General features: G+C 44.4%; 1 protein-coding gene across 1 annotated transcript in view; it reads left to right on the top strand.

Annotated features, from left to right (window-relative positions):
- The window catches only part of LOC147417774 (general transcription and DNA repair factor IIH subunit TFB1-1-like), a 122,381-nt gene that overhangs the window by 28,895 nt on the left and 67,680 nt on the right, over positions 1-25,806 (top strand). Inside the window, exons 3-9 of the mRNA XM_086506548.1 lie at positions 5,630-5,703; positions 11,723-11,783; positions 12,200-12,344; positions 13,896-13,971; positions 14,057-14,152; positions 14,232-14,276; positions 14,568-14,624. Of these exons, the coding sequence (XP_086362674.1) occupies positions 5,630-5,703; positions 11,723-11,783; positions 12,200-12,344; positions 13,896-13,971; positions 14,057-14,152; positions 14,232-14,276; positions 14,568-14,624 (554 nt within the window). The remainder of the gene's footprint in view (positions 1-5,629; positions 5,704-11,722; positions 11,784-12,199; positions 12,345-13,895; positions 13,972-14,056; positions 14,153-14,231; positions 14,277-14,567; positions 14,625-25,806) is intronic.

Below are 25,806 nucleotides of genomic sequence, written 5' to 3'. Positions count from 1 at the left end.
TTGTCTCCGACAGAGACCCCGGCTTTACGAGTTTGTTTTGGAAGGCAATTTGAGAGAACATTGGCACGCGGTTGCAGTTCTCGTTTTCGTTCCACCCACAGACTGATGGGCAATCCGAGATTGCTAATTCAGTGGCTCTAGATTTATTGAAGTCTTATATCTCAGATCAGAAGTCTCAATGGGAAAAGTATCTACCTTTGGTGGAATTTGCCTACAATAACACGATACACTCTTCGACGGGGAAGGCGCCATTTGAGATTGTTGAAGGTGCTACGAAGGTTCCACCATTCCTAAGCACGAAAGATAAGATTTTTGAAGCGGATGAATATACGCGAGACTTGGATACGGCTTTTGCCAAGGTTCGCGAAACTTTGCAAAAGTCTCAAGAACGACAGAAAAAGGCAGCGGATCGTCATCGTCGCGACTTGAAATTGAAGGAGGATGATTGGGTGCTCTTACGTTTTGAGAAGGTACACTTGAGAAAGAAAAAGGGAAAGGAGAGGCTTTTTCCAAAGCTTAGCATGTGATACTACGGCCCTTTCCAGATCACTGAAAAGATAAATGATGTCTCCTTTCGATTGAAATTGCAAGATACTTGGAGGATTCACAATGCATTTCATGTGAGTCTCTTGAAACCTTTTAAGGGTGATGTGCCTGATGATGGGGAGCTTGATGAGCAACCCGAAGTGGAAGAAATCGAGGAGATCCTTGCTCCTGAACAGATTTTGGCACATAAGGATACGAAAAATAAAGGTAATCTCCGAAGGCGGTTCTTGGTTAAGTTCAAGAATTATCTTGCATTGGATTCGAAGTGGATGGAGGAGGAGGACCTAGCAGATACTCCTCAGATTGTGAAACTTTACCTCGATGCTTTTGGTTTAGCATAGTCTACTCCAAATGGAACCCAGAAATTCAGCTTGGCCGGAGATCTGGTGCAGTAGGATGCACAAGAGGGGAGTCACCCCGCTCCTTTGTCAACAGATGCCTTGATTTAGATACTAGAGTCACTGATGTCTCTTTGAGCTTCAGGGATACTGAAAGCTGACAGTATTCTGCTGTATGACTTTATGAAATGGAATTCCTGATTATGATACTGATTTGTTCTTGACTTCTTTTAAGTGCAGGAACTGATAGACGAAATGACTGCATCATTTTGGTCTGATTGATCTCGAATAGACATGGTTGCAATAGGGGTTAGTCAATCGGACATCGATGAGGTCCCGATTGGACCTAGATGCGATTGCTAGCTACATTGCCGATAAATCATGGTCTAAGATCCGAATGAATGTTGAATGTCATGTGATGTCCTGTGATGTCGAGTGATGTCGTGTGATGTGACTGTCGATTTAGTACATGTGCTAGATGTGTGTTCCTAGTACGTAGGTACTAACGGTCAGTGTCTGCTAAGACGGTTTAATGCCTCTGTCTGTTTTGCAGGCGTAATCGAGGGCGATTACAATGATTTCAAGAGGAGGGTATGTCACAAAGTGATGGCGTGGCTACCAAGAGCAGAAACCCTAATTTCTGCCAGAAACCCTAGTTTGCAGAAACCCTAATTTCTGGAAACCCTAACCCTATCTGCTGGCTGAAACCCTAAATGGGGCTGAAACCTTAACTTTGGCGGCAGAGATGCTACGTGGAAGCAGTTTGGATTTCCAAGAATTGTAGCGGATTTTCCGGGGCTGATTTGCAGCTTTTTGAGTGACGCAATTGGTGCTTTTTCTCTACGCTTTGGCAAGGAGAGAGAGAGAGAGAGAGAGAGAGAGAGAGAGAGAGAGAGAATTTTTAGCTTTTGATTTGGAAGCTTTTGGGGCTTTGCTTTTGGGCATCCCTTGTAAACTTTAAATAAGCGGTGAGGGCTCACTCTGCAGGGCATCTGGATGAAGAGTTTGAGAGTGAAACCCTAACCGCTCTCTTGTACTTTGACATTGATGAATACATAAAGAAATACCGAAAGGGGTGCCAGTCTTTGGGCCAATATCTCTAGGCACGGAACTCCGCCGGGCCAGTGCAAATCTATTGTGATCTGTGAATTGTTTTGAAGTGGTTATTTGGTGCTGTCGTGATTGATTCTTGACTCGGAGTGTCCAAGTCTGTTACAGCCATGCTAATCTTCTCTGCATCGTGCCAATTTTATCAGAAATCCCTTGTGTGTTAGCACAAGAGGGGAGAGTGGTTGTCTACGAGTTCGGAAAAGCGTCGCCCGACAACAAAACTGCCTACTCTTGGCAAGACCTTTATGCGATTGAGATTGTGATTGCGAGTGCGATTGAGATTGTGATTGGGAGAAAGAACGAGATTGTGATTGCTGTTGCGCATGCAAGTTGTGATAGCTTGAGTGGTTTGAGCTCCTTCATCAGGGGTGTGCCCTGTTGTTTGTGACTTTGTTTCATATCAGTAAAGATCTTTGTTCCGTGCGTTTATTGTGCTCTATCTTTATTCTTGTGTTGTCTTTGATTCCTGTGTTACATTAATGGCTTCGATAGATTTTGAATTATCTTGCTATTACACCTTCATCTGCTACTATAATTTATTTAGTTTCTCCGAGTGCCATTGCTTTATCGCATAGTTCTTTTGTTCATGGATGGATTGAGCATAATGATGTTTATTACCACTTTGTTTGAGATTACATTGATGTTTATTACCACTACATTGAGGATGGTTGTATGAGCTAGGAGTATTGTCCCATTTTAGACAATCTTGTAGATTTTGTCATCAAGCCTCTACCTCTACCTAGACTGGAGTATCTTCTTCAACGATGTGAAGTTGGACCACCCATCTGGCCGGAAGAGGAGCCGTTGGAGATATGTCATCACCATATGGTGGCATTCTTCAACCTAGACTGGAGTGAGGAGCTGTTGGAGATATGTCATCACCAGCTGGTGGCATTCAAGGTTGCATCGCATGGTTGTATGGCCAAAGGGCTGTGCATATGCACTATTAGTCCATTTTGCTGATTAATTAGCTTCTATGCTGATGTGGCATACTTCAGCTGATGTGGCACATTTACAGCATTTTGTCACGTGTCACTAACCTTGATGGTGCGGCAGGGTTTATAGCAGAGTTAGCTTCAAATCTGGGCACCCCCATTTTGGAGAACTCTAGTGTCACGTGCACATGCCTCTATGTGCCATGTGGACATGCTACTCTGTCGTCTTCGGAGCCAAGATTTGTCTATTGAGTCTGAGGGATTCAGCTCCAGCAATTTTGTTAGTCTGCTCACAAGACCTGCATGCCCAAACTAGTCCATCAGATATGCATTTCTAGTATGGTTTGTGTAGGGGTTTGATGGGTGTTGTTACAGTTTGGTGGGCATCCGACCATAAGCATGTAGATTAGGTCTAGGGGAACGCGTCGGTTCAAACTTCAAGTCCTAGGTTAAAAGCATCACCAGTGAGTGAGATATGGCCCGCATAGTGCCAGACACCCTATGTGTGCATATTGCACTACAAGTTACTAGATGGTTCTTCATTTTCTAGATGGAAAATGACCATTGGAACTCCATGTGACTTACCCCTATAAAAAGACACTCTCCCCTCTCTCTATTCACTCATATCTTGGATGCCCTATCTGCTACCCTAGCGTTTTTGCAAGAACCATTGCCCACACGTTTCTAGGGTTTTTACTCCGCGATCATCCTCTCCACTCGGATCTGCCCTAGAGTGCTCAGATTGCAGCCTACTTGTAGTGCCTGGCAGCCCATCTTCCCTTTGTCTCTGAGCCCCATCTTCTCCTTGAAGTTGTGCATCTGCTGCCCACAATCTGTTCCATTCCCTGCTGTGTTTTCAGCCCTGCACAAACCCCCAGATCTGCTGTGTTTTTACGTTGCAGATCTGCATTTTTGCAGCCAGCATTCAGCCCTTCGTCTCACATCGGCGTGCAAATCAGTTCCAGATCTACCCCATTGTGCACAACCCACATCGAGCCTGATCTCATGGGTGCATCGATTGAGCCGCAAAGGCACCTCATCTCAAAGAGTTACCGGTTGACATAATGGTTTATTTCATCTAGTTTTGTTTAGTAACAAATAAAGTGCCTTTGCTATTTTTTTGTGTCCCTTGCTTTGTATTTTGGTGAGTGTTTTATCCCCTCATATAATTCGTAAGTTCAGACTATTCTGACCTTATGAAGGTATATACATTTAGACACTTTGTAGCCTATGTGGCATAGTCTGTGTGACTTTATTAGCTTGTGTGGCATAGTGTGTGCAGCATTGAGGTCTCTATGTAGTTGGGGATTGGTCCAAATCGCAAGGGGAGGTTGTTGGGTGCGGTGGCTATGGCACAATGGGGAAGTGTATACGAGCAAGCACATTCATGCACAAGAGTGGTAGATAGAGAAAGAAAGTTTGACAAGCCAAGCTTGAGATTGCACCAATTGATTGGATATAACAAAGTGACAGCCGTGGGGCTCCCACCCAACTGAACTTAAAAAATACCTAGTTTTCGCTTGAGCTTGTGTGAATGTAGATGATCTGGTAAGAAGAGGAAGATTCTCCCCCTATCCTACAATATTTTAGTAACAAGCCTGAGAGATTTTACTACTCGAATTACAAGCCTGTCTTGACCCTAGGATGTTAGGTGTCAGCGTCCAATTCGTCTCGCTCTAGCACTTCCATTTTGTGCCATTCTTTGGACATTTCAACATGGATATGGTTTGGCTTTAACTTTCAAGGCTTTCTGTTCTCTGTTCTTTTTATGTGGTTGCTGTGATAGTTTTATGGAACATGGGATCTCTTGTTACACTTGTTGCCTAAGATATCTATTCCTCAGCTATTACTATTTGTTAAAAATTAACAATATCTTGTTTTTCTTGCTCTTTAGTTTACTCTCAAGCTGTCTGCAACTTGAAAGATTATTTTCTGACGAAGATGAACAGGGTTCTGGTTTTGGGCCTGCTTAGAGGATTTTGAAGACTGGCACTTGTGCATGATTCAAGTCCCAGTACATTGGAAGCAGCCCTGTGGGGAAGGGGCTTGATGAGTTGATTACTGTCAAGTCTTGTTGATACAACCAAAGAACCACAGACCTGCAGTTAGCTGAAACAACCCCAGCATAGTACCACTAATACCCTAGAAATGTAGACCTGACAGAAATGGTGACCTGAGATTGCACATTGGCAAGAGTCCCAAAGCCCTCAAATTGCACTTGTATCAAACGTGCCTTCTCTTTAGTCTTACATTAAATAAGTATCATGCTTGCCAAGATCTGTGGTCCTCGCGATGCATTAATTGCTTCTCTTTGTATCCGACCCTCCTAGGTCAATGAATCACACAACTCTCTTTCAATACATTTGGCCTAGCAAAGCCCATATGAATGTCGATTACTTCCAGTTGAGAAAAAATTGGTTCTTCCAAGATTTCAACGATGCTGGTTTGTGACTGAAGGCTCTCCTAGCTATGTATTGTTCTTCAGTTGACTTTGGCTCTTGATGATTTACATGAACAAAATATGCAAAATGAGAGATGTAGTGATCATCAGATGACCAGAAAAATGTAAGTCCTTTTTTTTTTTTCTTTTTCTTGATGCTGGACTCCTGGAGTCGAACTATGTTGAAGAACATTGCTGTTCAGTGTAATGATGTGACACCTTAGAAGTTGAGGCATTCTGAATTTGCTGTACGTGTGCAGTTCATCGAGCAAATAAAGAAACACCAAAGTTCCAAAAAGCGCTGTTAAACATGTTCAAAGACGCGGAAATGAAGGTATATGTCACACAACCTATAATTTTAATCATGTCACATTGCTTGCATTGTTGGCAAGCTGATTCAGCATTTCGTCTTGGTCTTATAGTATGTGGACCATCGTATCTTTTTTAGTTGCCCAACTTGGCCTGTAATTTGATTTTTAATTTTGATGCTTGGTTTTGCCACTCAATTCTGATTATAATCAGTGTCACATTGCTTGCCTCGTCAACAAGCTCTTGAAAGATTCAGTGATTTAGGCTCAATTTTAGTATCTAGTCAATACTATGCATGATGAAGTTGTTTATATTGTGTTATGGGTACTACCATGAGGCTATAGCTGCACATTCCTTCATAGGTTAATTTGGGCTCTTCTTGGATTCATCTAGGTAAATGTTTTAGTCGTATTAGCGGACATGCAGATTTCACATTGTGAAGTTTTCATCCGAGTCAGTTGATTTTGTGGAAATTCTTCCCATTCTTAGTGGTGTGTATGCCCTATCAAGTACCTTTTTTGTTGCATCAATTCTTTCTATATAATCTTTTTTATAGTGCGAGGCTTCATTGTGGGTGAGTCTGCCCTTGATCTCTGCAGCCATGATAGAAACTCAGTATGCTGAACTTCGTGTTGATATATGCTCATATGTGTGTATGGCGTGTGTGGTGTTGAGAGCATATGTTAGTACCTAGTTCTACACCCACTATATGACGTTGGGATGGGGGCTGTACCAACGTCAGTGGGGCTGTTGTAGTATTTGCATACTATGCATGATGAATTTGATGGTTATATTGTCTTATGGGTACTACCATGAGTCTATAGCTGCACTTTCCTTCATAGGTGTCACGTGACACATCCCAACCCTATGTGTCCGTGGACAAGCTACACCACAGCAGGGTTCAGTCAGTTCAGTCAAGTCTAGATTAGTAGTGATCTGGCACTTTTGTGAGTCTATTCGTAGACCGTGCATGTCCAGTCACTTAGCATAGATGCATATCCTCCGGTTGCACACAACATGATCATCGGAATTCCCATCAGAATCCATTCGCATCAGTTAGGGAAATTTTCGAGTGCATTTAGCCTATTTTTCTATTTATTGGTATTTTCACTTATTATTTTCAAGTGACTTTCCAACAAAAGTAGGTAGGGCAATTTTGCTAAGTTAATATATAAGCAAACCCAAGTTAGCACTTTTTGGTAGAAGAGGCAGCAAGAGCACCTTGCTCAACAGGTAACTGCTCAACAAGACCAACCCCCGCGACTACTCTGGCGTTTTCTCCACAGAAGACCTAGCGTTTTTGCATCAGATCAGCCTTGGCGATTTGTGCACAACAGATCAGCCCCGGCGTCATCACGACACAGCAGATCAGCCTAGCGTTTTTGCATTTGCAAAACCCCGGCGACAGAAGGACCAATTTCAGCCCTGGCGTTTTTGGATTTCAGCAGCTAATTAAGACCGGCATTATTCACCTAAAGTGTAGCAGATTCAGCCCGTAAAGACCATCAGTTTTCAGCCCTAAGAAACCTCATTTTTCAGCCATAAAAACGCAGTCAAAACAGTCATTTTCAGCCACCGAAACAGCCCCGAATTTCAGCGATTAGAAGATCCCAGATTTCAGCCATCGTCGTCGTCATCGCCGTTGTCGTCATCGGCATAGTCCCATTGCATCAGTCCATTGCATACGCATTGTACACCTTTGTGCAATCAAAGAATAGACCACTCTCGCCGACGAGAGTGGGGCCTTCGGAGGAGGGTTTTACAACCTCTCGGTGTCGTATCTCTTCTCTCTCCTTCTCTCAGTCTCATTCACTTGCACGCACAATCCACTCACTTTGTTCGTGACCACAACACTCTACAAGACGGAAAGCTCTCTTTCCCTAAAGAACTAAAAGGAACCTTGAGCAATAAAGATCACTAATCTTGAGAAATTACAACATTCATTCCGCTGCACCTAACATTGGTATCAGAGCTTTCGAAGTGTTCTGCATTACTCAAGGAAAGAACCACAAGAACCACAAGAATTTTTTTGCTTGTTGCAATCGCACGAACCCAAGTTTACTTGGGCGTGGCGATTCCTAATCGTGTTTTGTTGAAGAGTGACAGGAATCCCAGGAAAGAAGGGCTTGTCCAGCCTCCCCTTGTGTCTCTTTTCACTCATCGAGAGCGAACCGTGCACTTAGCGGCCGGCCAATCGACGTGAGGTAGGAAAAAGCAACCTTGGTGTGAGCGTAAGGCCGCCAAGGGGTGCGCCCGCAGAAAAGGGTAGAACTCGGGTGAAGAGAAGATCCTTCTCCAACGCGATTCGCAAGCGAAAGAAAACCTCAAGAACCCAAGATTCTCACAAGTCAAGGACCTCAAGAACCTCAAGACCCCCAAGAACCCAACTTCCTCGTGAACTTAAGAACCCAAGACCCGCAAGAACCCAAGTCCCTCGTGGACTTAAGAACACAAGAACCCACAAGAACCCACGATTGCAGAATGATCATCACTCGAAGCGGATTGGATACTTCTCTTGGAAGTGATGAGCATGAGAGAGGCGAAGAAGAATTTTCCCCACCAGGAGGTTTTTCCAACCCTTCCCCATCTACGACAAAGATTGCACTAACTCCTATGGAGGAGTTGGACCAAGACAGAGAAGCAGAAATAAAAGCCTACGAAGAAGATATGGCAGCCATCGAGCGTAAGTACCAAGAAAGAAGGGCAGCCATAGAAGCAGAATTTTATCGCGAGAACAAAGCACAAATGCAAGAGTTATTGCGACTCTTTTCTCAAGCTCAGGCACATATGCAACAGAATCGGGAAAAGGAGACTCTCTCAGTCTCTTCTTCTCCAAAGCAGGATACACAGGATTTGCATGATTGTGTGAAGCATGATGATGAATTGAAATATGATTTGCATGATGATTTGAGTGACAATGATAAGCATGATGATTTGGATGCCAATGCTTTGCATAATGATTTGGATGACAATGACAAGCATGATGAATTGCATGTCAAGATGTGATTTCTCACAAGCATGATAAGTTGCATGAAGATGATGTGATTGTTCACAAGGATGATGTGTTAATTGATGCTTTTTCTAGAGAACCTAACCTCGTTATAGATTCGATCAATCACGAAAAAGCGATCTTGGCTTTCGAGTCGAGGTCCAAAGAACCCCCACAGGACGATTCGGTCATTGAGGACAAACCGATCTTGGCTCTCGAGCCTTGGTCCAAAGAACCATCACAGGAAGTATTATGTGTTCGCATGATTGATACGCACGCATTGTTCGAGTGTTTCATTGGTGAAGGTTTCCTGTATTTTAGTCAGCATCGTTATGTGATCCCTTTTCTTAGGCATGGCATATTGTATGTTGAGCATTTCTCTCATGGATGAGCACGAATGTATGCGGATTGTTCGTGAAAAGTTGAAAAGTTTGTATGTCAGGAAGTCACATTCCATGTCTCTTCCTTGGCATGACACAGTTTCCGAAAAAGCACATGATAGTGTGAGCACCAAGCATGGGCATTTCCATTGTGATTTGCCACAGTTGATTGATTTCGATCAAACAGAAAAGATTCAACCGCATTGTTTGCATGTGTTTAATGAACGGGTTGTCACTCCGTCTCTATGTTCATCTACATTGCATACACAGTCTTTAGCGAAGACAAGATTTCTTTCCTTCACTTTACATGGAATGGGTATGTTCATGGTTTTGTGTTGGAGATGGTTTCATGAATTTTCAACCATGGAGATTCTTGAAGAAGAAGAAAGCAGGACTCTAGACAAAGTTGAAGCAAGAATGGAGATACAGAAGACTTTGTGTCGCTTTCGGCGCGGCCAAAGAAGCAAGCATTGCAGACCTTTATGAAGTTCAAGTACCGCTCGACCCACACAGCAGAGTGGGCTGGCGAAGAGTCCCTTCCAGGATTCCGGATGCTGTTGGCGATCTCCCTCGACGCCATACAGTTCGGTACCAGTACCTCACTTTGAAAAGGAGGGGATGTCACGTGACACATCCCAACCCTATGTGTCCGTGGACAAGCTACACCACAGCAGGGTTCAGTCAGTTCAGTCAAGTCTAGATTAGCAGTGATGTGGCACTTTTGTGAGTCTATTCGTAGACCGTGCATGTCCAGTCACTTAGCATAGATGCATATCCTCCGGTTGCACACAACATGATCTTCGGAATTCCCATCAGAATCCATTCGCATCAGTTAGGCGAATTTTCGAGTGCATTTAGCCTATTTTCCTATTTATTGGAATTTTCACTTATTATTTTTAAGTGACTTTCCAACAAAAGTAGGTAGGGCAATTTTGCTAAGTTAATAATTAAGCAAACCCAAGTTAGCACTTTCTGGCAGAAGAGGCAGCAGGAGCACCTTGCTCAATAGGCAACTTCTCAGCAAGACCAACCCCCGCGACTACTCTAGCGTTTTCTCCACAGAAGACCTAGCGTTTTTGCATCAGATTAGCCTTGGCGATTTGTGCACAACAGATCAGCCCCGACGTCATCACGACACAGCAGATCAGCCTAGCGTTTTTGCATTTGCAAAACCCCGGCGACAGAAGGACCAATTTCAGCCCTGGCGTTTTTGGATTTCAGCAGCTAATTAAGACCGGCATTATTCACCTAAAGTGTAGCAGATTCAGCCCGTAAAGACCATCAGTTTTCAGCCCTAAGAAACCTCATTTTTCAGCCATAAAAACGCAGTCAAAACAGTCATTTTCAGCCACCGAAACAGCCCCGAATTTCAGCGATTAGAAGATCCCAGATTTCAGCCATCGTCGTCGTCATTGCCGTCGTTGTCATCGGCATAGTCCCATTGCATCAGTCCATTGCATACGCATTGTACACCTTTGTGCAATCAAAGAATAGACCACTCCCGCCGACGAGAGTGGGGCCTTCGGAGGAGGGTTTTACAACCTCTCGGTGTCGTATCTCTTCTCTCTCCTTCTCTCAGTCTCATTCACTTGCACGCACAATCCACTCACTTTGTTCGTGACCACAACACTCTACAAGACGGAAAGCTCTCTCTTTCCCTAAAGAACTAAAAGGAACCTTGAGCAATAAAGATCACTATCTTGAGAAAATACAACATTCATTCCGTTGTACCTAACAATAGGTGAGTTTGGGCTGTTCTTGGATTCATCTAGGTATATTATTGTTAATGCTACCCCCATGTCAGTACAATGTGGACCAGGTCCAGCATAATTAGTTGCTCACCTCGGCTAGACACTTTGTGTAATACAATTCGAAAATGCCGTTTGATCTGATATTTTGGTTTCACTATGAATGTCTCAAAGTTATCTACTCTGGCATTTTGTGGTTTACTGCTACGAAGCACCTGCCTTCCATGGACATTAGTATGAACTTTTTCCTTGCACTCACAGAATCTTTTTATAAAAAAAATAAATTGGTGTGTAATAGTATGGAGCTCTTATTTTAATATGTAAACTGAGCAAAGACAAACATGGTTAGCAATCCCATCTCATGACATAAATTATTACTTTTTTAGAGGGAGTGGGTTCTACTGAATATCCTGGAAAATATTAGAAATTGCATCACTGATGCATCTCAGCACATTGAAGCTGCCTTCATATTCAGAAAAATTGGATTATCCCCATGGTTTATAAGTCTCCGCAGTTGCATTCTTAGTGGTCAACATTTACATAATCAGGCCCATGGCAAGGCTTTCCAAACCATGTGTAGTTTCATTTGAATGGCATATCAGCAGGCATTGATAGGTCTGCAAGTAAAAATGGAATCCCACGGTGAATACTTTTTGGTGTAGCTCATGGTAGATAGAATTGCAGAAAATCTGGTTTTTTGAAGTAGTATTGCTACAGGCTCTTCCATGAAATAGTGTTTTGTATGCCTAATACTAATTTTTTCAAGTGGCATTGGTCCAGGTGTGTCTGTTCTGAAGGAAAAGTGTACTTTAATGATATAGCATGTGTGGATGTGTGCATGTTTGCGCACGCGTGCACACATGTGCGTGTATGCCTGTTTGTAGATAGGAGTTGCTACCATTTTCACTTTGTTTCATTTGCATGCAGGAAGGTTACTTATTTGAATTTGACAATTTCAAAGATCGAGATGATTGCCGAAATCTTGTTGGTAAGGTTTATAAGTGTACCTTTCATGTTTTATCACTGCCCTTTCATGTTTTATCACTGCCGCACATGCCTTGATGCTGATTTTTCCAAGGTTTTCAGGCTGCAAGCTCTGTGCCTGTTGGGGGGAGTGTTTTTCAGTTCTAAATGATCTTTGCTTCATAGATTATGTTAGCAGGGTTGTCATCGTATTCAGTATACTATGCATGATGGAGCGGATGGTTATGCTGGCATGTGAATAATAACTTGTTTGTCACTTAAAAAATGAATCTGTGTTTTTACTGGATTCATCTAGGCATGTAATTTAATTAAAGTCTGAGTAGTTTTCTTTGGCAAAACTTATCTATAAACAAAGATGTACCTTAACATTATGATGTCAGAGTACTCATTTAAAACCAGCCTACAATTTGTATTTCACAGCCAAAGTTCTGGGAAAGATGCAAACAGAAGGTGGAGTGAAGCATGCTGGGGAAGGGCAGTTGAAGCGTGAACATCAAGCCTCTAGTGAACAAAACTTGAACAAAAAGGAAGCAGACTTCAGAATGAAGCTATTGAGTCAGGATATGTATGATTCTACACTTCTCTTCAAGATCTTAATTGGGAGACATGACATTAACTTACACTATGAAAGAATTATGTAGCAATTTGGGTCAGCTAGTGTTTAAAGTTATACTTCATTAGTACTTACAAGAATCAGCTAGTATTTAAAGATTTGCTAATTCTCAGTCTGCTGGGGTGGGTGAGGACTTTATTAAACTCCAGAGACTCTTATTGACTGAATTTTAAATACATTCAGGAACCCGGTGTTGTGACATCCTGTTGAAGTGTTTAGGAAGATATTTCTAGACTCATTAGAATGATGTGTAAAGAGGATTTTAGATTGATGTTGACATTTAGGTTCATGAGAACAGCCTTTGTACCTTTAGACCTAAGCTTCTCTCTTTTGATTGTTTTCTTTATCCCTCAAGTGAGTTTGAGTGTTTCCTTCTGCTTCTTTCTGGGCTGCACATATTGTAAATCAGGTTTTGTCAGAGGGTGGTCTTTAATTTTGGAGAGCGTCCAGCCATGCTTGGAAGACTTTGGCTCTAGAGTGAACGGGGACTCAAAAGGATTAGAGTGTAAAAGCCGTGCTTGTCGTATTTGGCTTTAATTTGTAGAGTGTAAAAGCCGTGCTTGTACGTATTTGGCTTTAGTGTGTAGAGTGTGGGGGTCCTTGTAAGTTTAGAGTGCAGGGTAGACTTGACATTTATACTGACAGCATCTCATATGGAATTCCTTGTCTAGTGTATATTTATAACCGATCAGCTGTGAGTGCTAAGCCTAAGCTTTTTTGTAATGCCAGTTCTTATGCACCTTGTGATCTGGGGATTCCCAGGAAGAGTTCTCTCTTTTTCTTTTTTTTTCATGTAGAAAGCAAAGATACATTTAGAGCTTAAACACTCGTGCAATTAGAGAGAAGGCTAACATGTGATGCTATGTATGGCTATGACATTATGTAGGCCGCCAGCTCCTCTGATTTCTGGCTGGCTGCCATACATGACGTTGCATCAAATGGCAAATGGGCCGGAAGAGGGCTGTAGTTATGCCTAGTGACCCCATGGCAACAATTAGGAAAACTGGTACTTGTTGCACCCTTTATCTAACAGAACCAAATTAAATTACCCTTCCTTTGCACAGTATCTTTTTTCTTTTTCTTCTTGCAAGATAGTCCCAAAGGTCTATGGGTAGTCTTGTCCTTTAGAGGGCACTTTATTATCATCACATTAGCATGAAATATATGCAATCAATTCATGTAGTTGTCCTTCAGAGTCAGGACTAAATCTGTTTTTTCTGTCTTTGTTAAAGGTTGATGCTTAGGCCCTTTCTCATGTACATAGGTGTCTTTTACTACAGCTTTCTAGTGGCAATATTTTAAGCATGCAATTATTTGCTTGCCAAAACAACATTTATATATGATTTGAGGGGTCACCTGGTTGATTCCAGTGACTGATGGTATGGTACGACAGTTTGACAGTGTTATTTATTTAGTAAGCCGTTTAATTTTCTCTTTATCTGCTCTTTTTTTAATTTAATCCTCCAACCATAGGTAGTTCTGACACAATGTTGTAACTGTAAGTGAACTGCAGAAACTCCATAAACAGCTTGTCATTAATGGAGTGCTTTCAGATGAAGATTTTTGGGCAGCTCGAAAGGTTCTAGACCCTCTGTAGTTTAGCGCATTCTGGAGTTGTATTGACATCTAACAAAGTTTTCCCTTATAGTGCCTGATTTTTGCAGCGTTCCCTGAATGAAGAGGCACCAAAATCATCAAAGCAAAAGACAGGCTTGAAAACTGCTATGCTTGTAGATATCCGACCAATGCATGATGGTCGAGTCAGTATCCTGTTTTGACTGTTTAATTTCTTTGTTTTACGTTTTTAATTCTAGGCTCAGTCCTTGGTTTCTTGTGCAGACAAACAAAGTAACCTTTAATTTGACCCCAGAGATCATTCACCAGGTACTAAGTTACATCCTAGAAGAAGTTATGTATTATCTTAAAAATTATGTTGTGAAAAGCAAGGCTAGTTCCTCCAGGTGTTGTGTGGGAATTGTTTTTATGTCAATTACAACGAGCACTTCTTGTCGATCTCATGAGAATCTTGTTTGCCCAGCCTTTATGCCCTTTGTACATGTGGAACACACTTGCTCTGATTGAAAGTCCCTGTGTGCATTCTTTCATGTTTGACTTTCAGAGGACTCAAGATGATAAGCACTTAAATACTGCTCAATTTACCTCTTTGGGTTCCAGATTTTTGCAGAAAAACCTGCTGTACATAGGGCCTTCCTTGCTTATGTGCCATCGAAGGTAAAGCTAGGCTTTATTCAGGGTGCTTACTGTTTGTCACATTATTGTCATGCATGGCATCGCCAGTATCTTTAATCTTCAATTTCACTTAAGTTCTTTGTGAACGAGAGTTTTCCTTGACATGGTGATAAATGTGCGTGGAGGTTTGAAGAAGTTAACGTGTCTCTCTTTCATTTCTTTTTGAGAGAGAATTTTCCAATTATATTTCGAAAGTGCACTAGGAACTGGAAAATTGGGGCCACATGAAAAGCATTCTTCCATCTATTCCTCGTCCTTATCTAACTAAAGGTAGGAGGTGTGAAACAGGTCTCTGTGAAATGGTCTCTACTGTGTGACTGAATTCGACATCCCTCTCAAAAGTGTGATGATCATCTAGCAGATGACACCAAGAAGGCCATGTAGCAGCTGTATTCCTGTTTAATATAGTGTGGAGCAATTGTACAAGTCAATAGTTACTAGCTTGTATATTATATCCTTGAACAGACCTCGTCTGCTTTCTAATCCGGCAGTCAATAGCATGCGGTCAACATTGAAGGATAATACCCCACCCCCCCCCCCCCCCCCCCCCCCCCCCCCCCCCCCCCCCCCCCCCCCCCAACACACACACACACACACATCCCCCCAAAATGCAAATGGTAGTATTTGCAGCATCAAGCTTGAATAAAAAACAAGTACCTGGTGTTGGTATGGGTCTCTAAAATGCTTCTCAGACCCAAGTGAAATATGCAAGATATCGCGATATAATGCCGCTCTGACTTGACTCTTTGCCAGACCATCCGATCAGTCCCATATGTGCTGATGCAGTGCGTGTCAGACATGGCATCCAACAACATTCCCTAATGCCCTTATCTGTCCAGTTAACAACCGACAATCAAGGTCTGATTCGCAATCACTGTATTGCAGTCTCACAGCCTTCCCAATGAAACATCATGGAGGTGCCAAAGAAACTCTCTTTTTGGCTTAATGAGAGGCTACTGTGTATGCATGATTTGTCCTTAATAAAGTGCACTCCTACCCCCATGCAGTGGCTTGCTTCTCCATCCTGTCCAAAAGAGCTGTAGCTTTAGTATCTCCAAATAAGTAGATCTTGCACAAAGAAAGTTGCCAAACAATTTTATCAAAGCCCTTTGTCTGCCCTTGTGAAACACAAAAAATTAGAGCTTGTCCTGGCATTTGTATGTTGTTGACCCCTAATATTTTAGCAGCTAAGGTAAACCTGTAGCATGTTGATAAGCTAATCTCCTTCTAGTGTTAACTGTTGCTCTGCAAGAATATTCAAAGCCACTTGAAAGCCAAGGTAGCCTGATGTCTGCTCTCCAGTTAAAGTTCCATTGTCAACTTCAAGTAAGTATTCAGTCCTATTCTGAAAGGAAACCTTACCACAGCCATGCATAAAACCTCCAAGGAAACATGAATAGCCTCAGAACTTTCCTCATTATGCCTAGCTGCAGTCCTGACTCTCATGTTGTTTGCACGGTCGGTGAGGTCCTTCTCTTCCTTAGTTGCAACTTAGTGTCAATTTTTTGATAGCCCCTATAGTACGCTTTGTGAAAAGCTTATGATGTTTTCTAGTTCGCAAGTTGTTGAAATCTTTGGGTGTCTTTAGGTAGATCCATTGTCCAACATCAAGAGGCCTTGAAGACCATTTTTGATTAGCACAAGTAGTAACTGGATCACGTGCTTTCTTTATGCTATCCTTTGTAGTTGATGCTTTAGGACGAAATCCATACATTAGCTCGAATGGGCTAAATCCAGTAGTAGAATGCTTCCTACTATTGTAGGCAAACTCCAATTGTAGAAGGTACCTTTCCCAATCGCACTGTTGATGTGAAACATATGCTCTCTCTCCATATCATGAAGTGTCTGAACCATCCTTGCGTCCAATTAATCCTCTCAATCTATCCATTAGATTCGGGGTGATTAGATGATGACATACTAAACTTTGTTTGAAGATGAAAACCTTACCAAACTGTATCGTGAACTTAGTGTGTCGATTACTACTGGCGAGCCACATAGCTTATAAAGATGATGAACAAACAAAACCACCAATCCTTGGGGTGTTACTACCGATGTCGTTCGTGCAAGCTTTGCCATCTTCATGAATCGACCAACCCCATTTCAAATAGCGAACCAACGATGAAATCCTTAGAATTACTCTGCCACTTGGCATCAAGGAGTTTTGATAGATATAGTAGGTACGCTTTGTTAAGGTGCTTTGCGCCTATGACATGGCATTGAGTGCATTGCTTCACATAGCTTTCTATTCAAATGTCACGTGCACATGGCTCTATGTGCCACGTGGACATGCTACATTGACTTCTAGAGCCAATCTTGTACATAGCAGAGTCTTAGAACCTAGGGGATTTAGTACGGGCAATTTTGTAAGCGTGTTCGCAACACATGCATGCCCAAACAAGTCCATTGGATTAGGTTTTCCAGCTTTGGAACCGCTTGCATAAGTGGTTTATATTGATGTTTTGACGGATGTTATTACACTTTGGTGGGCATCTGGCATTTACGAGCATGTAGTTTAGGTTAAATGAACAGATCGTGCCAATTCCCATGACGATTGGATTCTTGAGTTGGGAGATGTGCGGCAGTTTCACCCAAAAATTCCCTGTCCGGTGAATTTTAAAAAAGTGACTTTTTATGCAACCATCGCAGCTCATTGCCTCCTTTGCTCAGTGCCTCATCGCATTTGGAGATCGTGCATTTTGTTGCCCATCAAATGCTGCCTCTGCTGCATCTATTTTCTGCTTGCATCAACTGATTTGCTGCCCTTTCAGTGTCTCAAGTGTGCGTTTTTGCAGCTAGCAGTCAGCCCTTAAATTCTCTCACATTGGGTGTGTAAATCAGCCCCAGCTCTTTGCCGTGGTGACCATCTGCATCCCACATTGAGCCGGATTACAAAGGTGCATCAAACTAGCTCTAGAGGTGCTTCATTTCGAAGAGTTACTGTTGCTACGTCATTCATTCAAGCCGAGTTGAGTCTTGTATTGAGGTATTGCATTGGTGTACAGTCCATTTTTAGGATCTAAAGCAAATACCACATTGGTAACGGAGTGGAGGGCCCTTGAAAGTGTTGGTTGGGACCCAACGGTCTCTCTCTCTACACAGCATCGACGTAGGCTACGACTGAAAATTCAGAGCACGCTGGCCAGGCATACAAGACGCCTGGTCAGACTACTAACCATGGAGGAAATTGATGAGATTCGCCAACGACCGATGCTAGATCTCTTGTGATTCAGCTATCCCAACAAGCCGCCCATTATTCTGCTTAGTTTTTTGCTTGGCTCACATCGACCAACTTAGGACCCCATAGTATATCTCTTTGTTTTGTACTGCTGTTAGGTTATTTTGTTACTTTGACTTTGTATCAGATCCACCACTTTGTAACTTTCAGGTCTCATATTGATAATTTTTTATAAAAACTTGAAAGCGAGAGTCAAAGAGATGAGAGAGAGAGAGAGAGAGAGAGAGAGAGAGAGAGAGAGAGAGAGAAATGAAATGAAATGTTATATTAACGTCTTCAAAAGGCCACAATGACCAACCTTGGTATCAGAGTCTTATTTTGCACTAATCCTTTACGCCTTGAGATTTTTTCCCCCTTGTTCTTGAGTGTGTGCTTTAGCATTATTCCCAAGGCACTTCTCTCACGTAGGGAATTGCAGGACCTGCCATTGCACAAAGGACCGTGCACCTTGGGTGTAGGGAATGCAAACATTGTATACTGGGGGTTGTTGTGGTGTGCTTGCGAGAGGATCGTTGCCTTGGTGTAAATGCTAGACCACCTTTACGTAATGAGGCTACTAGCAAGAGAAACAAGAAATCGACACAGAAAATAGACTTGCAATGAGCAGAAACTTCCAATTATTGATTCTTGATATCCCAATTACAACTCGATTGCACACGCCTTTATCGGTGTATACCTTGATTTGAAAACTGAAATCAGAAATCATGAGCCAACCCGATTGGCAAGCTGAACCCCTTTAGGAACCAATCCCCATTGCCAAGCACAAACCCCAGATAGATAAGCACAATGGTCCTCTTTGGCTTTGTAAAACGCTACAAAAATGATGATGAAATCCCCCGCAAGTGAAGGCGAACACCCCCCGATGCAAAGATTTGAAATAGGCTAGCCCGAGCAAGAGAAAAAATCCCCCGCAAGTGAAGGCGAACACCCCCCCATGCAAAGATTTGAAATAGGCTAGCCCGAGCAAGAGAAAAAAATTTCCTCCCCCATGTCGAGCTTGTTGTTGACATCATTTTCTTTAACCCAAACTTCTTCAAAATGTTGTGAAATGAGAGAGATCTTCAAACCAAATCCCTCCCTCCCTCCCTCCCTCCCTCCTCCACCTTCAAAGCACTTCACAAGTTTCTCCCCAAGCTCTCCACAAGCCTCGAGCCTAAGATAATATTCGAGAGAGAGAGCAAGAGAGGGATACCACTTCCCCTCTTCCCCAAGCTCCTTCGTTCCTCATCCTGCAAGAAAGAAAACCTCCCCACTATCCCTTCTTTCAGCTTGTTTTTGCCCTTCAAAAATACCCTAAAAGAAAATTCTCCCTCCCTCTAGAGGTCCGGGTTTTCTCGGCCACACAGACTTCCCATGCAAAGTCCCTTATCCATGTGTCCGCCAACCACATTTGCATGCCTAGAAAGTTGTTCCATGTCCATTTAGACCAACACTTGGACACTCATAGGTGGCTGGCTGAACTCGAATAGCCTGAGGAAGTGGCGTCCTAGCCACTTGCTCATGGACAAAAAAAGTTTGCTTTGGAGCCTCAAGTGACTCCACAACATGCGAATACTCCCTGTCCTGTTGGGTCACATTTGGAACCTACCCTTGAGCCTCAGCGGGCTCCACTGGGTGAGAATGTTGCCTTGTCTCGTGCGACACTCGTGGAGCTTGCAGAAATTGTCACAAACTGTGGACGCGGCTGCCCAGTGCACACACACACATCCCCTAGTCCCGGCATGGTGGGCTGGAATTGCTGACGTGGCTGCAGCTTGCGGAAAACTGACGTGGCAGGATGACGTGGTAGACCCTGTATGCACGCCCGCGAATTACGGCGCTTTTTGCGGGCAGATTTGGCGCTGCTTTTTGGACCTGCTTTATTCCACGCAAATTGGAGAAGAAGCTTTTAAGCCTTGCTTTAATACCATAAGAGGGGCTTGAAAGGGAAAATTAAAAGTTGCTTTATTTTAGGGGCAGCTTTTTATGGACAGTTTTTGAAGCTTTTGGGGCTTTTGATTTTCAGCTTTTGGGCTCTGCTTTTAGCATCCCTTTGTAACCTTTAAATACGCGGGTTGGCCTCTCACAACTTAGAGCATCTGGACGCAGAGTTTGAGTGTGAGCGCTTGCCCGCACTCTTGTAGTTTGAACACAGATTAATACAAAAAGAAATACCGAAAGTGGCGCCAATCTTTGGGGCCAATATCTCTAGGCACGGAACTCCGCCGGGCCAGTGTCGAATCAATTGTGAACTGTGAACTGTTTGAAGTGATTATTTGTGGTGTCGTGGTAGATTCTCGACTTGGAGGGTCCAAGTCTTTTACATTGGTATCAGAGCACGGCCGATTTCTCTTCTACGGGAAATCATATCCCTTTTTTTTCCGCGGCACTTATGGCTTCAGGCAAAGATCAGTCGACTCCCTCTGCATCCCGAGATGCGGGAAGGGATCACAACGAAGATTCACGCGAGGAGTATGGCCCGCCTCGGCCTACTTAGGCGGAGCATCAAAAGATGGAGCGTAGACAATTGATCGGCGATGCAACAAAGATGATGCTCAATTTTGCCAAGGACCCGAAATTGGCAAAATATATGAGCAAGACTTCTTTTAAGGAGGTGCACACGCAGTGGCAGAAGACCACAAAACCACCCGAAAACCTGCTCTCAAGAAACCTCCTACTCCCAAGAAGTATACAAAGAAAGAATTAGAAGAGGTGGTTGATGCACGAATTGCTCAGCTTTTTGACGCGCAAAACAAAGCTAAAAAGCACGACAAAAAGCAGAAGAAAGGCACCGACTTCCCGGGTTATTTGGGTCGTCAGTCTATATTGAAAAGGCAAGAAACCAGAAGAAGTGTGTTCGATTTGAACGAGTACCCAGTTCTTCATCTTCTTCTTCTGACAGCTCTTCTAGCTCATTTGACTCGAGCGAAGAAGACAGAAAAAGCAAAAAGCGAAGCAAAAAGCAATGCTTTGGAAAGGGCAAGAAAAAGGCAAAGAAGCCTAAATCTCGCCCCGTGTGAGAGCACCTGTAGCGCAGATAGTGTGTCGTGCTCTCTACAGTGCATGCTCCTCAGTGCAACGCGCGTGACAATCTCACTCAAAACAGACTGAAAACAGGAAACAATAGACAACAACTGAGTTCACAGAGACACAACAGCAACAGTAGACCACAACAAATGACTCGACTATCTCAAAGAACTGATACAGACTCTGGCGTGGCAGCACACTCAGCTCCAGCCCAGGACTCTCAGGTACAATGGGGTGTCGAGGCTCATATGTGCAGGGAGGGTGAATAAGTCCTCTGTGTATAGACTCTCCACTCTCCACGACGATGCTTGACCAGATGTAAAAGAAGATGATGATCCTCACCCAACAGCTACTACTCACATGTACAATCATAAAGAGCCACCAACGGCTCATAAATGTCCAGTCAGCTAAGTCTATCTCCAAACTGAGTGGTGGTGGTGACCTGGCCACGATGTCGAATAGACCACCGTCGGTACCCTGCCACGTGTCACCCCCCAGCCCAGAGGGTCCGTCCAGTGTGAACCAGACCAACTGTCCAACTGTCTGTCCTGTGAAGTGACACTGTAGCCCTGCTACAGGTTGCCCGCCACAAGACCGCTCACCGTCTCGGTGAGAGGAATATTGAAAAAACTGTGAAGGAAAACCACTAGGTACTGCATCCGTACATCTTTCTTGAAGCAGGTGTTAGGCCCATGACCTTACATACCTCAAAAGTGGAGTTAAAAACACTGCACTGCTTGCAATCGCCTTAAGCCTCTAACTAGGTAGGAACCCAGTATGTATGATTGCATAGCCTAAGAATCCCAATTGGCAAAAAAATGAGGCTCTACAGCAAAGAGATAAGCTCAATTTGATTCCAACGCATCTTTATCTTCCCTAACCATAGTGATAGGAAAATGACCTGGTCCATGCTTGCAGTTGCAGATGACCCTTGCCACACTTTTTGCAACAACACTCTTCTCGAAAAGAGGGATGACCATAAGCCGGAGTAACACCGCAAATAGGGTTAAGCTCCATGGCAGAAGGAAAAAGCCTTCACAGCAACAGGATGGCAACCAAGTGAATGCTTGAGAGCCAGCTGATCATGCGGGGGGGGGGGGGGGGGGGGGGGGGGGGGGGGGGGGGGGGGGGGGGGGGGGGGGGGGGGGGGGGGGGGGGGAAGGGGTGGGGAGGGCTAGATAGGGGCGAGTGGTGGAAGGGGGTGGGTAGGGGCGAGGGGGGGCTAGTTAGAGGCGAGGGGAAGGGAGGGGGTGGGTAGGACTAGGGCAAGGGAGGGGGTGGGTAGGGGCGAGAGTGTGGGGGGGGGGACTAAGGGCGAGGAGGTGTGAGGGGGACTAGGGCTGTAGATAAAGTCCATGGTCCACTGGTTGAAAGAGGAGATGCTACAGAGCGCAGCCACCATGAACAAGACAACTATCATGAGAATTGAATTCATCAGGCAAGACGAGCTCTGTGAAGGGAGCTTTGTTCTGGGAGAAGCAGACACCAATGGGCTGATTTTGAGGTGGGTGAACTCCTGTCGAGGCAGATTTTGTGCGCTTCTATGATCCTCCATAGGCTCACCAAATTCAAAGACTTCCACCAAGGGCGCATCCGGAGTAACTTCTATGACCTTCAACCTTTGAGCTGGCTCAGGTGGCTCATTGGGTTTAGTTACTATGGAAACATTGGAAGAGGGTGTACCTTAGGCAAGGAGTGAATAGAGACTCCATAGCACAACATAGATTTGGTAGCTTCTAACCACTCCAGCAGATCTTCGTCTGACCCTTTAGGTGTAGTAGGATGTTCTTGTTCAGGGTTGGTTTTCATTAACAAAGAAACTTGCTGCACCACGGGATCCATACCTCCTTCTAAGAGAATGGGTTGCATCGGGGAGCCAGAAGTATGTATCCACATTGCATCGTTTCCCCGATCATGAAGTGCTTTAGTGTGTCGCAGCCATGGTCTTCCAATGAGCAAGGGAAATCCGCCCTCAACCTGGGGAAGACGAACCACAACAAAATCCAAGTTAAAAGTAAAGTCTTGTACCTGCAGAGGCACATTGTGCACTATGCCCACTGGGTAGACTGTCTGCTGGTCAGCCAATGTAACTGTGAAGGGAGCAGGGCGAGTAGGCTATAGACCTAGAGCTAACATGGTGAACTCGGGCATCAGGTTGATGCCAGATCCACCATCCACTATCACTCCTAAGAATTGCCGACCCAAAACGGACACTGTCAAGCGAGGGCTTCTATAATCAGGTTGAGTGGAGCAGCGGGATTGGATATCATATAGGACTCTGATGGTCGCACTTGGAGGTGCCTGCCACTAGGACTTACTCCTGGGTAAAGTGACTGAATAACAGCAAGGGTGTCACTTCTAAAATTCGCATCTAGTCGCAGCATGTCATAGAGGGACACTTGTTGGAAGGTGTTCTTCAAGACTGTCTTTGCTGTGAGCTTTTCCTGTTCTACTAGTGGTTTCTCGGGTACCTTGATCTTTTGTAGATCGGAAATTGCTTCCAAGAAAGCTTCATCAATATCGGAGAGCAAAGATTTGGATTCTTTCATGGCATTGGGGGATGGCTTGTTAACAGCTACAGGCAAGGTATCCACTGGTGTGAGAATGTGTCGGGGAGTTGAACTTGCTGGAATGCTAAGATCGAGAGCGGCTCTCTGGGCCCGGGTGAGGACGCTCGATGGCTCCTCGGCCAAGAGCGGCGGCTTATTTTTAGGGGTAACCGCGTGGGTAGAAGGGGGCGGCTGAGAAATGGTGCTAACTGCTATCAAATTGAGCTTGGGAAAGGCAAACTCATTTTGGCCTTGACTTGGGTTCGAAGCCGTGGATGCACGAATTTTAGGGCAATCCTTACTGTAGTGATCCTTTGTTTTGGGGCAATGACGACAGGGAGGGGACCCTTCTGGCAAGGAGCATTTGCTTTGGTAATGCCCATATTCCCCGCATCTGTAGCACAAAATGGGCCGATTCAAAGGGCGAGTCGAAGGGCGAGGTGGTCCTTGCTCCTGGTTCATTGAGTTGGAGGTGGAGGCATAGAAGCTTTGAGGTGATGAGGGAGCATGGGTATGATAAAAGCTCTGAGTGGGAAAAGTGCTCTGCATACCTTACATAGGAGGGGCTGTTAGCAAAGGTGGCATATGGTGTGGATGGCCACAGGGAGAAACCATGTTGGATGCAGGTGCTAGCCCTTGTTGAAGAGAAGGACCAAGATTTTGCTGTATTTGTCGCAATCCCTTGAGGTAGTGGCAGTCCTTGTCCTCATGCCCAAACTTTTCGCAGAAGTGGCAATAAACCCGAAGGGGGCATTCCTGTGGAGGGTGTCCTGGAGAGCGGCATGAGCTACACCAAACCGTAGCCTTAGTCTCTTGCTGATCCTTGAGCTCTTCTAGTGCTTGATCTGTTCCAATGCCTCGTGATGTGGAGGCTTCTCCTGTCTAAGAGAGAAGGACCTCTCCTCTTGAAGAGCTCGTTGTAACTTTAGGGCTTCCAATTCCCTGCGTAAAGAAGTTAATGGATCAGTAGGACTTTCCGAAAACTCAGAGGGGGTCTCTATGTGAGGGGAGTTGTTGAACAGCTTCCTAGCCCCCTCTATCCTAGTAGCAGCTACAATGAACTCCTCCAGAGTGGCGTCGGGTCGGAGACTCTCTCGGAGTTTTTGCTGAGAAGTTTTGGGAAGCGCCTTCTCCACCCACTTCTTAACCATGAATTCACCGGGTTGCTGGGGAAGCTTGGCAACCAGAGACTTGGTTTTAGTCATAAGCTCTGCAAAAGTCTCCTCTGGTTGGAGCACCATGTTGGCCAACTCATCCAACACCTTCTCCTAGTAGTCACCTTGCCTGAAAGCTGCACAAAACTGTTGTCTTAAGGCTGCCCAAGTTGCAAAATGGTTCTCTGCAAACTAACTGTACCATTTGTCTGCTAAGCCATCCAAGGTGGATGGAAAGAGTACCAAATAAGCATCTTCCCTGTTAAGACCATGACCCCTACAGAGAGATACAAACCTCCTTGCATGGTCGTCAGCATCTTCTGAAGAGAGTCCTTTGAATGTAGGAAACTTGATGTTTAACTTTGCTAAAACGCTAGCCAACGGCTCCATGGCCCCTTGTTGAGCCTGTTGCTCAATAACCTGTTGTAGCAGAATAGGAGAGAGCTTTACTGGAGAAGGTGATCTGGAAGATGTGGAACCGGATGGAGGAATGGGTGATGTCGTATGTGGAGGTATGGGTGATGAGGTTGATGGACTTCTACTAGGTACTAAGGGTCATCTTTTGTTGTACATTAGAGGGCTCAATAGTGCGCTTTGACGCTCGACTGACCGCCTTGTATGTGTCATGCAGTGACCACCAATCCAAGCTAGCTTTGGGCAAGAAAACCTGTAACTGGTTGAAGACAGGTTTAGACTCTACTACACCCAGGCTGGACCAGGGACGAGGAGGGTCTAGACCAGGGACGAGGACTGATTGGACCAGGCTAAAGAGACCAGACCAATTGGACAAGGGCGAGATAGGACCATACGAGATGGACCAGGGCGAGAGAGGACCAGACCACTACACAATGCCAAGCGACGTAGGCGAAGCTATATAAACCCAACTAGCTTCAAGATTTGCACCTCACAGAGAGTGAGACTTCAGTTGAGGTCCCACCGTGATCGCCAAAATGAGATCACCTGTAGCGTAGATAGTGTGTCGTGCTCTCTACAGTGGGTGCTCCTCAGTGCAATGTGCATGACAATCTCACTCAAAACAAACTGAAAACAGGAAACAATAGACAACAACTGAGCTCATAGAGACACAACAACAACTGCAGACCACAACAAATGACTCGACTATCTCAAAAAACTGATACAGACTCTGGCGTGGCAGCACACTCAGCTCCAGCCCAGGACTCTCAGGTACAATGGGGTGTCGAGGCTCATATGTGCAGGGA

Source organism: Adiantum capillus-veneris, chromosome 30 (assembly GCF_014529385.1).
Source record: "Adiantum capillus-veneris isolate H3 chromosome 30, ASM1452938v2, whole genome shotgun sequence".
In the NCBI taxonomy this organism is placed as follows: Eukaryota; Viridiplantae; Streptophyta; class Polypodiopsida; order Polypodiales; family Pteridaceae; genus Adiantum; species Adiantum capillus-veneris.
The sequence above is the reverse complement of the archived record's forward strand: the minus strand, read 5'-3'. Positions and strand labels throughout refer to the sequence as shown.